The sequence below is a fragment of the Lycorma delicatula genome, chromosome 1 (assembly GCF_047948215.1).
Source record: "Lycorma delicatula isolate Av1 chromosome 1, ASM4794821v1, whole genome shotgun sequence".
Classification (NCBI taxonomy): domain Eukaryota; kingdom Metazoa; phylum Arthropoda; class Insecta; order Hemiptera; family Fulgoridae; genus Lycorma; species Lycorma delicatula.
In genome coordinates this window covers 128,964,554-128,980,014 of record NC_134455.1, presented here as the reverse complement: position 1 = coordinate 128,980,014, position 15,461 = coordinate 128,964,554, and the positions used below count along the sequence as shown (strand labels likewise).

Sequence of the window (15,461 nt, the reverse complement as noted above, 5' to 3'; positions counted from 1 at the left end):
TTCTACTTTGAATACCATTTCAAATAAGGATGAAAGATCATCCAAACTTCTCTACCAAAAAATCATTTTAACCACATTACTTTTTGTTGCAACCTCCCATTTAAAACCTCCAAATTCTAATCACACAATATATAAGAAGATTCTATTATTAGTCTAAAGTTCCTTTCCTTTGTTTTAAGAATTTTGCAGTAGCTCTACAATTCACTTTCTATCACCCGTTCTTTGGATACATCCTGGATTCCTTCCATTCAATAAAATAGTCATTTTTGGTACTAAGATTCTTTTTACTCTTTCTGTAAGACTGTTTGGCAATAATATTCTTTGTTATTCATCATCTGCAACCATGTATTTTATTTTATTAAATTTTTATTTTAATACTGATTAAGTTCCACCTATTATATTCCTTAATTAACTTTTCATAGCATAACCGGCTATTTCATTTTTGCCAGTGGACATCAAAACATTATAAAGGAAAGTGACTGTTCACTTTTTATTCAAACACAACTCCTTTCTTTTCCTTAAGAAATATTAGTGTAGATTATGGAACACACAGTACCCTTGACCCAATACCTTGAGAAATTACTCAATAAGGAAGAGAAGAAAATTAAATTATATCACATTTCTGAAGTCTGAGTGAAAAGGAAACATTTGCTTATAGTTAAGATAATTTTTTATAATATTATAGAGGTATAGTAGAATAGTATTGATAGAGGTTGAGAAATATAAAACATTCAAACCAAGTGTACTTCCTTAAGAAAGCCTGTAAACAAAAGATAGTTATTCTTAATCTACTTTATGAAAACTAGTTCAACAATACCATTAAATTAACCCTAAAATTCACATTATACTAACAACAGGAAAATTCAAATCAAATTAAAAGTAAACATACCTTTATTTAATTTAAATCTTGGTAGAAATGATTGATTTGAGTGTTATTTTCTGCCCATCCTAGCATTATCACTCTAACATTTGTAGTTGATAAGTTTTACAGTACCTCCATTCTCAAAACTACTTTTAACGCTCTACAGTGTTAACACTTTAGAAGAGCAGAAAATAATACTCAAATCAATTATGATAATCCTAGTGATAATATGAAATATACTGAAAATTTTAGAAATGATCCTTACCATTACCTATAAGTGTTGTGCATATCTAACTACAGTGGACACTTGTGGGGATTATAATGCAAACTGTATAAAAATACTGTCAGAAGAAATGGATAAAGAATGATTGAATCAATCATTAATTAATATTAATTTGCTCTTTTTAACTGAATACTAGAATTGTTTGATGGTAGGTGCTTTAAATAATATCCCTAAATACATAATAATTCTGAATAAATAGATAAAAAATAAAAACTCATTAATTCTGTTATTAGAAATGATGAGATATCTTTTTACTTCATGATCTTTAATAAGTATTATAATTTATTTCTTACAGCATGTGATTTTGTGGGATTTCACATAGAAGACTACTGTCTGAATTTTATTGATTGCTGCTGTAGACGATTAGGTTGCAGAGTAGATCGTAACAATATGTTTGTTGAACTAGCAGGAAGAACTGTACATGTTAAAGCATTACCAATTGGCATTCCGTTTGAGAGGTTTGTAAAACTAGCTGAAATGGCTCCAGTTCTTATGAAAGACCGAGAAGTTAAGGTTATCTTAGGTGTGGACAGACTTGATTACACTAAAGGTAAATCATATTATTTATTTTATAAAAATTCTCTTTTCTTATATCAAATAATAACAGTATCTCATCACAATAAAATTCCTTTTTAATTCTTTGTTTGGTTCAGTTTTTAAGTCATTACTTTTAAGTTATGATAGGTTACATAATACAGTATTTTTGTTTTATTATTATTATAATATGACCTTGGGTATATTCTAATGAAATGAATGAATGGTTGAATTTTTTAGTGAAAAAATGTTGATTTAGGAATTGAACCCAAAAACATGGTTGATTTATACCTTGATATTATGTTTTTACATTTCATAAACAGTAATCTTTGCCAAACTGGACAATTCCTCCCTTGAGGAAGCTAGTAGACTGGATGACTCAGGAGCTGTGATTTTATTTTGAAGTGCTTCTATTTGAAATTAAAATATTCTTAACATAAACATGTTGATAATTGTAAATTAATTATCACATCTAAATCAACAAATTTCCAACTCATCTTTAAGTAGCCCTATAAGCTATATTTTACCTGTATCTAATATCCACCAAACAGGGATTTAAAAAAATAATATCACTTCTGTCTCTTGTATTTCAATAAAAGTAAGCTTATTACCATAAATTTCCATGTATGCCCATGATTTATGACCTACTCCTTTAATTAATACTGTATACTTGAATATCTCTATTCAATCCTCAAGCCTCTTGTGAAATGATACTCATATCTACTTTTTCTAGACAAATGCTTCATTAATATTTTTTGTCCCACTTCTAAACTTTATGAAAAGGTTGTTAATAAAATATTTGTTGTAACAGTGCACATCACATTTTTTTTATTAATAAAATAATGACTGTTACCATTACACAATAAACACTGCAGGACCTACTATTCATAAACTGAATCCAGAGTTTATAAGTTTTATGAAAAATAACTCAATAACCAGTTGTGATGAGTTGTAGTAGAAAAACAATTTATAATGATTCCTATTACAATCTGAGAACAATAAATTTACTTATCTTGAATGCACTAGGATTTAATAAAAAAAAAAAAAAAAAAAAAAAAAACAGTACTTTCCACATTTAGACTGTGTAATCCTAACTAAAACTTACTTCATGAGAAAATTTCAAATTATTAAGTTAAAGTATTTTTTGAAGAATTTTGATTTGTTAATGAATAAGCCAGTCTTATATACACTTTTGTCTCCTTAACATTTCTCTTTCAGCATGACTGTTGAAGTTACTTAAACCTCTCCTAAAAAAAAACTTTTTGTGAACTCTTCTGGTTTTAGGATTTTTTTAGTGTTAATAGTGAAATGCAATAAGGGTGTTAAATTTTTTTTTTATCTTAACTACGAAATCAAGTTTTTTTTACTATAATCATATTTCAAAAATTAATCCATGGGTCAAAATCTATAACAATTAATTTGTCTGATCATTGAAGCATCTATATAGCAGCCCTGTTTAAAATTTAAGATTTCAAACATTTTGAAAACGTGTTTTAAAGATGAGTTTTAGGAATGAGTTTATAATCTACACTTATCTTTTTAGTTCTAATGGAGGAGTCTTGGAGTTTTGTACATTGTTGAGTAATCTTTAAAAACTTTAAGTATATTTTATTCATAATTTTGAATCAATCCATTCCAAGTTTCATTATTTATTTATTTTAAGAACTATATATATATATTTTTTTTTTAATATTATTTTACAGATATATATATTTTACTACCTGTAAAATTATTTTCAAAATGTTTAAAGTAATTATAATTTAATACATACTAGTACAACAGCTACTAACAATAATAAAAATGTTATATTATTTTGCTGTCAGCCTCTATGGCACGAGTGGTAGCATCTCGAACTTTCATCCAGAGGTCCCAGGTTTAAATCCCAGTCCGTCATGGCATTTTCACATGCTACTGTCATTCATCTCAACCTCTGAAGTAATAAATAACGGTGGTCCTGGAGGTGAAAAAAATATATTTTGTTACAAGTTGTTATAATACCAGAGTATTCAGTCTTATTTTTTGAAATTTACTTATTTTTCGAGGATGTATCAATTTGTAACCACTCCCAGTTTTATCACTCCACTCAGCCTTTTGTTTTGTATCTTATTATTCCTTGAATTTTTACTAATTATCAAAGAGTAGACGTTGTAACTTTATTACAACTTCATTTTTGATATATGAAGGAATATGTAAATAGTATTTCATACATCTGACACAAAATTCTTTTGCTGTACAAGAAAATATTGCTGATGAAAGTGTTATGTAAAAGATGTCAATGTAATTTCAATAAGTATAACTATTACTTTATATATACTGTTAATCATTTTACATAATGTACTGAGATAGCTATTCATTCACTAAAATTGATCATGTAAATACTCCTCTTCCATCATTTATTTTCATCAAATATGTTTTTATAACTTTGGTAACCACATAATAAAAACATGTTTAAAGCTATATTATTCACAAGAAGATTACTGAAATCTTACTAAACTTCATTCTGTTCCTATTATTAACGAATCATAAGTACAGAATAGAGTTCTCAGGTTGATATATATACCTTTTTTCTTGTAATTATGATTTAAAGATTAAAAAATAAATATCACTAACAATGTACGGTGATGCTGCTATGGGCCAAAATAAAAGTCTTTTTAATCATCTGTTTCTCCAATAATTATTATGCAAAAGGTGGGTGATGTGATTGACAATCCTCCATATACATGTGCGTGTATGCACACACTAAAAGCATTATAATGCACCAATCTACAAAGCATTAAAGCTTTGTAGATTTGTAGTGGTTGTAACATTTTGCACGGAACAATTCTCAACATCACAATTGATGAGTGTATGGTGGTTAGAAAAAATGAAAATGGAGAAAGATTGATACCACATCCCCAAAACTGAAAAACAAAATTGTTTTTATAGTTAAACTAAAATAGGTAAATCATTTTTTTATGAGAATCCTGCCATCCAAAATTGATTTTTTGTACCCTTTCATAATAAATTATTTATTTACTGTTTTAATAGGTTTGTTGGCATAAGACAGTAAAGTTTGATTAACTTTGGGATAAAATGGTATTAAAAATAATGAAATATAACAAAAACAATAAAATATATTTGAAAATTATAAATAATAATATGATTTTTAATTATTTTTATATTTAATTTCTAATACATATTTACATTTTGTCTTTTATATAACCCAGAATATATCATTTCTTTAAAAAAAAATTGTTGATATTTAAACTTGCAATAATTGTTTTCTTGGTAACTACACAATATTATAATACGGGATTTGAATGTATTGCTCTTTTAAGTGAAAAAATATGCTAAATATACAAAATTAGATCAAACCCACAATGAAAATTTAAATAAATAAATATTTTGATTTAAAATAAAATTCCTTTTAATGGAATATTTACAAAATAAGGAAAACATTCCTTTACTGGAAAATGTAAAAATATAAAAATGTCAATTCCTGATTTCAATGACAGTCTGTTTTGGTGTATTTTTATATTTTGTATTGTCTTGCTATGTTTTAACCCTCTGTCTTTATTTAACTCATGCAGTACTTTTAAGTTTGTTCTTGTCTGTATACATCTTGTTTACTACTGTGAGGAAATTCATACAGATGATTTGTTTTCTTGGGTTAGAATGTTCTATGAGTTATCAACTGACCCAAAACCATATAAAATTAAAAAAAGCTGACAACACAGTTCTTTATTTATTTTTTTGTTTAACTTTTGGGTCCACTGTTAGGTATTGCTTCATTCAGAGGATGAGATGAATAATTTTATAGCATGTGTAAAAATGGCATGCCTGACCGGGATTCGAACCCAGGACCTCCGAATGACAACACAGTTGTAGGACTTTCCCATCATGCGGCTTTTTTCTAATGTACAGCTTACATGCCCATACACAGACAACTTAATTTAAAATATATATTATTTTATTTAAATATAATATTTTTTTTGTTTATTTAATTTAATAAAACAGCTGTTTGTGTAAGAAAGACTTGTTTAATGAGTTCTAGTGAAAATTTATGTTTGTGAAATAATTTCTTACACCGAGTTATAACAAGGCATTGTAGACTACATTATTTTATTTCTTATTGTCCTAGAATTATTTCAAGAAGGAATACTTTTAATTGGTATCATGAATAAGTGACATAACCTTCCTCAGTGCATTGTTATGGACCAGTTACAAGCTGTTCCTCCTAGCAATGGTGAATCATCCCATGTAAATAATAATCTACCGTCACACATAAACACTATCGATATCAACTTGACTATGAATGTTCATGATGAATCTAACACTACCAACCATCCTGATTGTAGGGCGTATGGGAGCACCACGATTCTTGTAAAAAAAACACTATTAAACATTTTCAGTTGCCGTCATACAGCACAGATCACTTACAAGTGATAAAGATTGAAATTCACGACTGACATGGACCTCTCAGAATATCTGCTGTTTACTATCCTCCATGCCACAATATCTCTTGTGATCTATTTTCTCATTTTTTCAAAACACTTGGCTCCCGATTTATTGCAGAGGGTGACTGGAATGCAAAACACTTACTGGGGTTTTCAACTAATAACCAGTCAAGGGAAAAAACTTAAGAACTGCATAAAAAATCCCACCTTAATGTCATGTCTACAATGCAACTAACTTACTGGCCTTCAGATCAGACAAAAATCCCAGATTTGCTAGATTTCTTTGTCTCTTCAAGAATCTCTTCTTTTTACACCAACGTTGAATGCAATTACGATTCTACATCCAATAATTTTCCTGTTTTGCTTACAATTGGCACAACCGTCATTCAAAAACAAAAATCTGAGGAGCTTCACAATAGCAGAACTGATTGGGATTCATATTGAAGTTTGAAAGCGGATATGCTGAATCTAGAAATACCACTTAAAAGTCCTGACGATATTTGTAGTGCAATCATTTGACATCCATTATTCAACAAGCATTTTGGAGTTCAACACTAGAGAAAAAGTACGAAAGATGGGAAGGAACTAATTACTAGGGTCATCAGTACCAGTAATCAGTGTTACTGATTACTGGTACCTCTCTAGGTAGAGGTTATGAATCTTATTTATGAAAAAAGACGACTAAGGTGAGTGAGTGTGCCAAAATTTTAGAAATCCTTCTGATAAAACTGTGCTAAACATAGCTACTCGCAAGTTGAAACAACTTCTGCAGAAAAATAAAAATGACACATTTAGATCTCACCTTGAAAACTTTTCTTCTTATGAGAAAGCTGATTATTCATTGTGGAAAGTAACTAAAAGATTAAAATTACCGCTTATCTCTGTCCCACCTTTAAAGGTCACAAATGGTGTTTGGGCTAGAAGTGATATTGAAAAGGCTGATGTATTTGCCGACCATCTAAGTACAGTATTCCAGCCTAATAATATAAGAAAGGATGATAAACTGAAATTTTTGAATTTTTAGAAAGCCCTCTTCCTATGTCTCTTCCGATAAAACTGTTTTCATCGACAGAAATTGTGTAAACAATTAACAGACTCAATTCAAAAAAATCGACAGGGTTTGATCTAATTACAGCAAAGATGCTACCATATAAGGACATTTTATTCATTAAGCATCTATTTAATGGCATCTTCAAACAACAGTTAATCCATATGAGTAGAAAGTGTTTCAGGTAATAATGCTACCAAAACCAGGTAAACCACTAAATGAGGTGAGTTCATATAGGCCTATAAGTTTATTACCTCTCTTTTTTTCTTGTTTAGTCTCTGGAACAACTGTAAGGTATTACTTCAGAAGATGAATGAGCATATGTATAAATGTAAATGAAGTGTAGTCTTGTACAGTGTCAGGTCAACCATTCCTGAGATGTGTGGTTAATTGAAAACCAACCACCAAAGAACACTGGTATCCACGATGTAGTATTGAAATCCATATAAAAGAAACTGCCTTTACTAGAATTTGAACCTTAGAACTCTTGACTTCGAAATCAGACGATTTGCGGTGATGAGTTCACCACTAGGCCAACCTGGTAGGTTCTTTATAAATCTATTACCTATTCTGTTGAAAGTCTTTGAAAAATTCTTCCTTCAACGATTGAAGCCTGTTTTAACGAATAACCAAATAATTCCTTACCATCAGTTTGGCTTTCGGACTAGATTGAACAAATTGAACAAATTCATTGGATTGTCAATGTTATCACCAGCTGTTTAGAAGAAAAAAATTGTTGTTCAGCAGTGTTTTTGGATTTACAGCAGGCTTTTGACAAAGTCTGGCTTCTTGGAATACTTTATAAACTGAAATTAAGATTACCACAACCTTTTTACCTAATCTTACAAAATTATTTATAGATCGAATTTTCTAGATCAAGCATAATGACGAATTATCTAAATTTTTTGATATCAGGTCTGGTGTTCCACATTGCTCTGTACTGGGACCAATTCTATACTCAATCTACACAGCAGATTTACCATCCTCTCGTATGTTACCATTGCTACATTTGCTGACAACACTGCAATCCTAGCAGCTGGCAATGATCCAACCGCAGCTTCAAATAAATTGCAATTGAAGTTGAACAGTATTTATCAATGGTTGACTATGTGGAAAATTAAAATTACTCCAAGTCCAGTCATGTCAAATTTACAATGAGAAGAAATACATGCCCTCTGGTCCATCTGGACAATGATGTTGTTCCCCATAATGACAATTTAAGGTATCTGGGTCTACATCTTGATCGTCAATTGACCTGAAAACATCACATCTACGAGAAACGGAACCAGCTAAACATCAAGCTAAGACACATGTACTGGTTACTTGGAAAACAGTCCCAGTTATTTCTTTCTAATAAAATTCTACTCTACAATGTAATTTTAAAACCAATCCGGACCTACGATATGCAACACTGGGGTACAACAAGCAAGAGCAACATCAAAATTATTCAGCAGTTCCAAAACAAACCACTCCGAAATATAACAAATGCACCATGGTTCGTAAGGAACAGTAAGATTCATGCATGATTATCTGAAGATGCCAAGTCTTTGGGATGAAATTCGGCACTTTACGAACAACTATGAACAACGTCTCAACAGACATGAGAACTTGCAAGGTTCACCTTGCCCACGGTAACGATCTGTGCCAGTTAAAATGGCAGCATGTTTTGGATGCAGAGGATAATGTATGAACGTATGACATCTTATCACTTTTCCGCTTCTCTTACTTACAGATTTACTTAATATCTTTTTCTTTCTTTGTATGTCTCAACACATTTATTTATCTTTATTGACAGTTTTATATTTCACATGTTCCTCTTGCATGCTGAATTGTGCGCTTGAGTAGTTTCGCTGGAAATTGTCTCTTTTAATGTGAATTTTATTGTTATCCCATTTAGTTACAATTTTTTATTTTTTTTGTATTTGTAAAATTTGTTTGTAAATAAACCTTGATCAAACAAAAAAATTTAATTTAATGGTTCTAATTATAGTGTGCGCACATATTGATTTCATTCGCACGGATGTGGCGGTACTAGCGGCCATTTTAAATACGTTTTTACACTTTAAATATTATTACTTTATTTAATTTTTTTACTTCACCTGTGACGTCACAACATAGTCAATGACACAGCAGCTGTATGTCAGTGCTACACTAGTGCTCATTGTGGTGACAGGGGATACTAATGACTTAGGGTACCCACTTAGCCACTAGTTTATTTAAAGCATTTTTTGAGGTGGTGGTGCGATTTTGCAAAAATTCTTTTTGGAAATATTATTACTTTTTAATTGTTAACAAATGTGCCTAAGAAAAATAATACCTTAATTAGGCGAAATCTCAAGATACTGAGGGTGACCTTGCTCTATAGCCTCATCCACTTGACCTTTTAAGTTGAAAATTTAATGGCATCAATGTCCCACATATTTATAAGTAATCTAACCAAGTTTGGTCAAAATCGGTCAAGTAGTTCTGGAGATATAAGGTGATTATATCTCCAACACCGAACACACATTCATACAAACATTAACATCCGGAAGATTTCCATCCGTTTTTTGGGTTCCTTAGATGTCAAAACATCAAGATCCGGTGAAATCGCATATGGCCAATTGAACCAATTACAATACTTTCCCTTCTAAAGCTATCGCTCTATTATAGCGCAGACGGGAAAGTAAAAATTATGAAACGATAATGTTCACTGTACAGTCAGAAACTAAATAATTATTTTTAAGCATTCAATTTAAAACTGAAATAACTTATATTATTTTATATTTATTGTTATTTTAAATAAATTAAATAGTTATTTATTTTTGCAAAAAATAAATAATTATTCAGCACCTTTTAATTTATGGTTTCTAAATCACTAATCTGTTTGATTTACTAATCTTCATACAACTACAGCCAAGCAGTTATAGCAAGGTGCTTGCAGAGAGGAGTAGATGTACAGCTATTGGTAGAGGAAAAGTGCTCTATAGCGCTAGAATGGCTCTATTATACAATTCAAATGATGGAAGAAAATTTTCTTTCATGATTATATTTTAATTTTTCCATTTCATTTACAAATTTTGTTCAATATTTTAAATTTGTTTTAGGTTTAGTACACAGAATTAAAGCCTTTGAAAGATTGCTAGAGAAGCATCCAGAATACATAGAAAAGGTTACTCTTCTTCAGATATCAGTTCCATCTCGAACTAATGTACGTGAATACAAGCAACTAAAAGAGGAAATGGATCAGTTAATTGGACGTATCAACGGCAGGTTCTCTCATCCAAACTGGTCACCTATTCGTTATATTTATGGATGTATCAGCCAAGAACATTTGGCAGCTCATTATAGAGATTCTGCTATTGCACTGGTTACACCTCTTCGTGATGGTATGAATTTGGTTGCAAAGGAGTACGTTGCATGTCAAATTAAAGAGCCGGGAGTTCTTATACTATCACCATTTGCAGGAGCTGGTGGAATGATGCATGAAGCTTTATTAGTAAATCCCTATGAAATTGACCAAGCAGCAGACGTTTTACACCGTGCCCTTCAAATGCCCTTAGAAGAGCGTGAATTACGTATGACACAACTACGGAATCGTGAGCAACTTTTAAATGTAAATCATTGGATGAACTCTTTTCTTTCATCAATGGGTGCTCTACAGAACGATGAGGATTGGGATCCTTTGACAAATAAGATGTCTCCTCTCACTTTGGATGACTTTGATATTTATCTTATAAATCATATAGATGATATGTGCAAGCTCAGCCTAATACTTGATTATGATGGTACTCTTGCTCCTCTAACATCACATCCTAATCTTGCTTTTATGTCAGAAGAAACAAAAAGAGTTTTAGAACGTTTGAGCAATATGCCAGATGTAAACATTGCAATTATATCTGGACGAAGTCTAGAAAATGTAAGCAATATGGTTGACCTAGATAGAGTAACATATGCTGGAAGTCACGGGCTTGAAATTCTTCATCCTGATGGAACAAAATTTATTCATCCAGTACCTAGCCAGAATGCTGAGAAGTTAAGAGAACTGATGCGTCTTCTACAAGATGAAGTTTGCCATGATGGAGCTTGGGTAGAAAATAAAGGAGTCCTCTTAACTTTCCATTACCGTGAAGCTGCTCCTGATAAGAGGGATGAAATCATCAAAAGAGCTTCAGAAATTTTCGTTAAAGCTGGTTTTGAACCGCATAAAGCACATATGGCAATTGAAGCTAAACCACCTGTTAAATGGGACCAGGGTAGAGCATCTATTCACATACTCCGTACTATGTATGGTGTCGACTGGTCTGAGAGAGTACGAATCATATATGCTGGTAATGAAGATGCAATGTTGGCATTACAAGGAATTGCCTGCACATTCCGTGTAGATTCATCACCTACTGTAAAAACTGCAGCTGATTTCAGATTGGCAGGACCTGATTCAGTGCTCACAATGTTGAAATGGGTTGAAAAACAAATGAATAAACGAGCTCCAAAAATTATCAAATCTCCCCGTCTTAATCGCTCACCAAAAATTAACAAGAAGAACCAGAATTCTTTAGTACATTCACAAATGAGTTTTGAAGAGGAAGACGACAATAAACAAACAGTCAAAGTCAGAATTAATAATATCCCAGTTTATGCTAAAAATTAACAAATATGAGACTGTACGACTGATGTATTATTATCACCCAATAAACTAGAAAATAAAGTATTTCCTTAAGTATCAAAACAAAACAAAAAATTATATTACTACCAAGTAACATTATCACAATGTTTGTTTTATTCCTGTATTAATTATGTGAATTGTTAAAATTTCAAAATAGTTCACAAACCAAAATTCATCTGAACTTATTATGTAAAGAAACTGTGATCAAATTTTTTTCTTAGAGTATAGAATTTATTATAGTGTCTTATTTCATAGTTCCTAAGATAAGTAAACCAGTTATTTTCAGTTAGGTTTGTATTGAAAGTTCTAACTTACTACTAGTACTATAAAATTAAGTTGTATGCTGGTACCATGAAATGCAATTAATATTTCATTCTCTTTTTATACCAAAAAGTTCTTCTTTAAGTTTAATTAAAAACAGAATGAAAGATATTGTTATGTATTTCCATAAATAAATACTTGTATTTATCACAATGCTTATGTTATAGTTACCATAAAAGAATAAATATGTAGTTTTAATTTATTTAAAAAAAAAGGTATTAAATAGAGATATTTAAAAAGCTAATTTTTAATTGAATAAAAAATCTACAAGAGACACTAGACTAAGTATTCCAGTTCAAAATAACTGAATATATGGTCAAAATATTGTTTCAGTTTAAAAATTAGAAAATATAGTAGTAATATTGGTAAGTTAATTGATAAAAATTTCAACATTTTTGCCAAAGAACAAAATTGTACTAATTTTAATTTACTCATAATTGTAATAAATATTCTTCTTCTTCAGATTAGAAATAAAAAAGCAAAAAAGAGTTTATTATTTTTATTTAGATGTTATTCTTAAATTGTAAAAAGTATAAATAAATCTTTTTTTATGAATATTGTTAATTATTTTGACATATTGATTTCCTGTATGTATGTATATATACATATAAATAAAAAAACAAATGTATTTCTTCATATCACAAAGTATTTAGGAGAGAATCCTTAGTTTCAAAATGAAATTAAAACTGAGGATTTATTTTTTACTTAAATTTAATCTATGTACTCAGATACAGCCACTTTCTAAGATTCAACTACTCAACTCTCAACATCAGATTCAACTACTCAAGATTCAACATGACTTGATGTAGGAGAATATCTGTAAGGAAATACACCCTCCCTTGTGACAATTCCAATTGCTATACCACACCCCCTTTATTCCTATTCCTGATGGGCTTTACTGGAGGTCATCTTATTGACCCTCTAAACCTGATAACACATCACAGTTATCAGTTATGCCTCTGTCAGGATGCCACCAATGCAAATGATGCAATACCTTTGTATGGCTTCCTCCAACCATGAGCACCAACCATAATTACAACTCTTGAACTATCAAATTAAACAATTCATAGAAGTGTGATCCTACATTTCCTCTAACCTTACTCTAACATCAAAGATTTCACATAAAAACTCTTCCCATATCTAACTTCAAGTAGACTGTGCACTCAGATCATTACTTGATTGTCTTTTAAACACAAAAAATATTATTTTCATACCAACAAAACAAGAATTGATTGCAACAATAACAATTTTGTCCTACAACTTCAATCAAAGTTCTCTTGATTTACTCAAAAATCAAGAGACAAATTCCCAAATTTAATAAGATTCTAATGAAACATATCTTATTTCTCTCTGCTCTGACCCACTTTCAGGAGAGGAGTCAATTTCGACACCCTCCCATACTACAGCTCCATCATAGAGTTGTCAACACATCCATCCAACCAACAGCGAATATCTCAACTAACTTTGTGAAGTAAGCACCCACGCAGGCCCTTATCCACCTGGATTGTTATTCTATCTATATATCCATGATAATAATTGTTATGTAATTACTGGCCTCCTTAGCCATCCTCCACAGGGCTAAGACTACTCCCAGAGAGAGAAAAGTGACATCTCATAATACTCACATAAAGCATAGCTGTCATCTAGATGTCAACCTCTTTGTTTATTAAATGTTCTAAGATTACTATAAAAAAAAAGTTCCAGGTTCACCGACAATTGATGCATAATATTCTCTTTGAGGTCTCATACCCTCATTAACAAATCAAAATTTCTAGCCTCTTTCTGAACACTGAAGAACAAATTGAGTCAGTTACATACATAAGATTTTTTCTGTATGTTAAATGTTATTAATTTATAATATCAGATAAAAATTTCAAAAGAGCTAGAGTAAATCTATTCAAATTTAACAGTATTTGTAAATCTAACTGCAGATGAAGTTTCCTCATAATCAATGTAACCAGCTCAATGATGGGTCATCGCAAATCAGCTGATTTCTAAGTTGAGAGTTTTAAGGTTCAAATCCTAGTAAAGGTAATTACTTTTATACAGATTTGAATACTAGATCGTTGATACTGGTGTTCTTTGGTGGTCAGGTTTGAAAAAACCACACATCTCAGGAATGGTCGACTTGAGACTGTACAAACTACTCATCATTTACATTCATACATATCATGCTCATTCATCCTCTGAAGTAATGCCTTATGGCGGTTCCGTAGGCTAAATAGAAAAAGAGATTTCAAAGAAGGGAAAAATAATATAATAGATCATTTTTGTATGTATACTTTTGAAATAATATAATAATCTACAATTTTGTGTGAAGAACAATTACCAGATCTAATCCACTGCTTGATGCCATTACTGGAGCAGAGTAAAAAATGGTTAATATGACCAATTTTCAAATCACGACTTGAGTACAATTCCTGGTTGATTATGTGTTTCAATGCTCTCTTGATTCCAACATGGATATTAGACTGCTGTAAGCAAATACAAAATTTCTCCTTAGCATGAAGATTTTACAAATCATCATGGACTGCATTCCAGTCTCATCAAATGAAAAATAATTAATTTTGTTAATGAGCTTTGTTTGTGAAACCCTCTTGCTATAATATTTATAAGCAAGTTTAATGTTTCATCTAAGGAGAAGTTAATATCAATGGGTCAGTGCATTAACATTTAATTCAAAACATACACTTGATTTTCTAAAACTAAACAAATATAAAGTAATACCTTGGCTAGGTTGATATAAGTACATAAAATTTCATTACTGGCATTTTATTCCTTTTTACAAAGTTAAAGAAGAAAGGAGTGATTTGGATATTCTGATTTAAATAATATGTCTAAGTTGCAGAAGTAACATGAAATTTCACAAAGTTATATTTTTTTCCATCTCACATAAACAGAATGGTCAAACCAGAACTGAATATTGCCAAAGAATGTAGATCAAAATCAACCAAAAAAAAAAAATATTTAGACAAAACAGACGATTGTTTTTTGCTTGGTCAACATTTCTTTTATGTAGGTAAAAATCATTTTCCTAATGTGTACATTGCAATAAGTTCAAATAGTAAACAATACGCAACCTCCCCAAGGTCCAATAAAAGATGAAGATGATATGTAAATGAGGTGTAGTCTTGTACAGACTCAGACTAACTATTCCTAAGATGTGTGATTAATTCAACCCCAACCACTAAATTCATCAAATTTCAAGGAATTTTGTAGAATCAGTTTACTTGTTAGGTAATTAAAATGGAATGTTACTCTTCAGTATATTCTACCTTATTATACATATGTGCAACCTTATTATATCTGCATTATTATATATATATAAAATG

The 15,461-nt window shown here is 30.6% G+C and overlaps 1 protein-coding gene across 3 annotated transcripts in view; it reads left to right on the top strand.

Annotated features, from left to right (window-relative positions):
• The window catches only part of LOC142322217 (uncharacterized), a 96,293-nt gene extending 83,609 nt beyond the window's left edge, over nucleotides 1–12,684 (top strand). For all 3 annotated transcript variants that reach the window (XM_075361046.1, XM_075361056.1, XM_075361038.1), the window contains 2 exons: nucleotides 1,441–1,695; nucleotides 10,250–12,684. In XM_075361046.1, coding sequence (XP_075217161.1) covers nucleotides 1,441–1,695; nucleotides 10,250–11,793 — 1,799 coding nt within the window. In that variant the 3' untranslated portion in view covers nucleotides 11,794–12,684. The remainder of the gene's footprint in view (nucleotides 1–1,440; nucleotides 1,696–10,249) is intronic.
• Nucleotides 12,685–15,461: the final 2,777 nt, after the last annotated feature.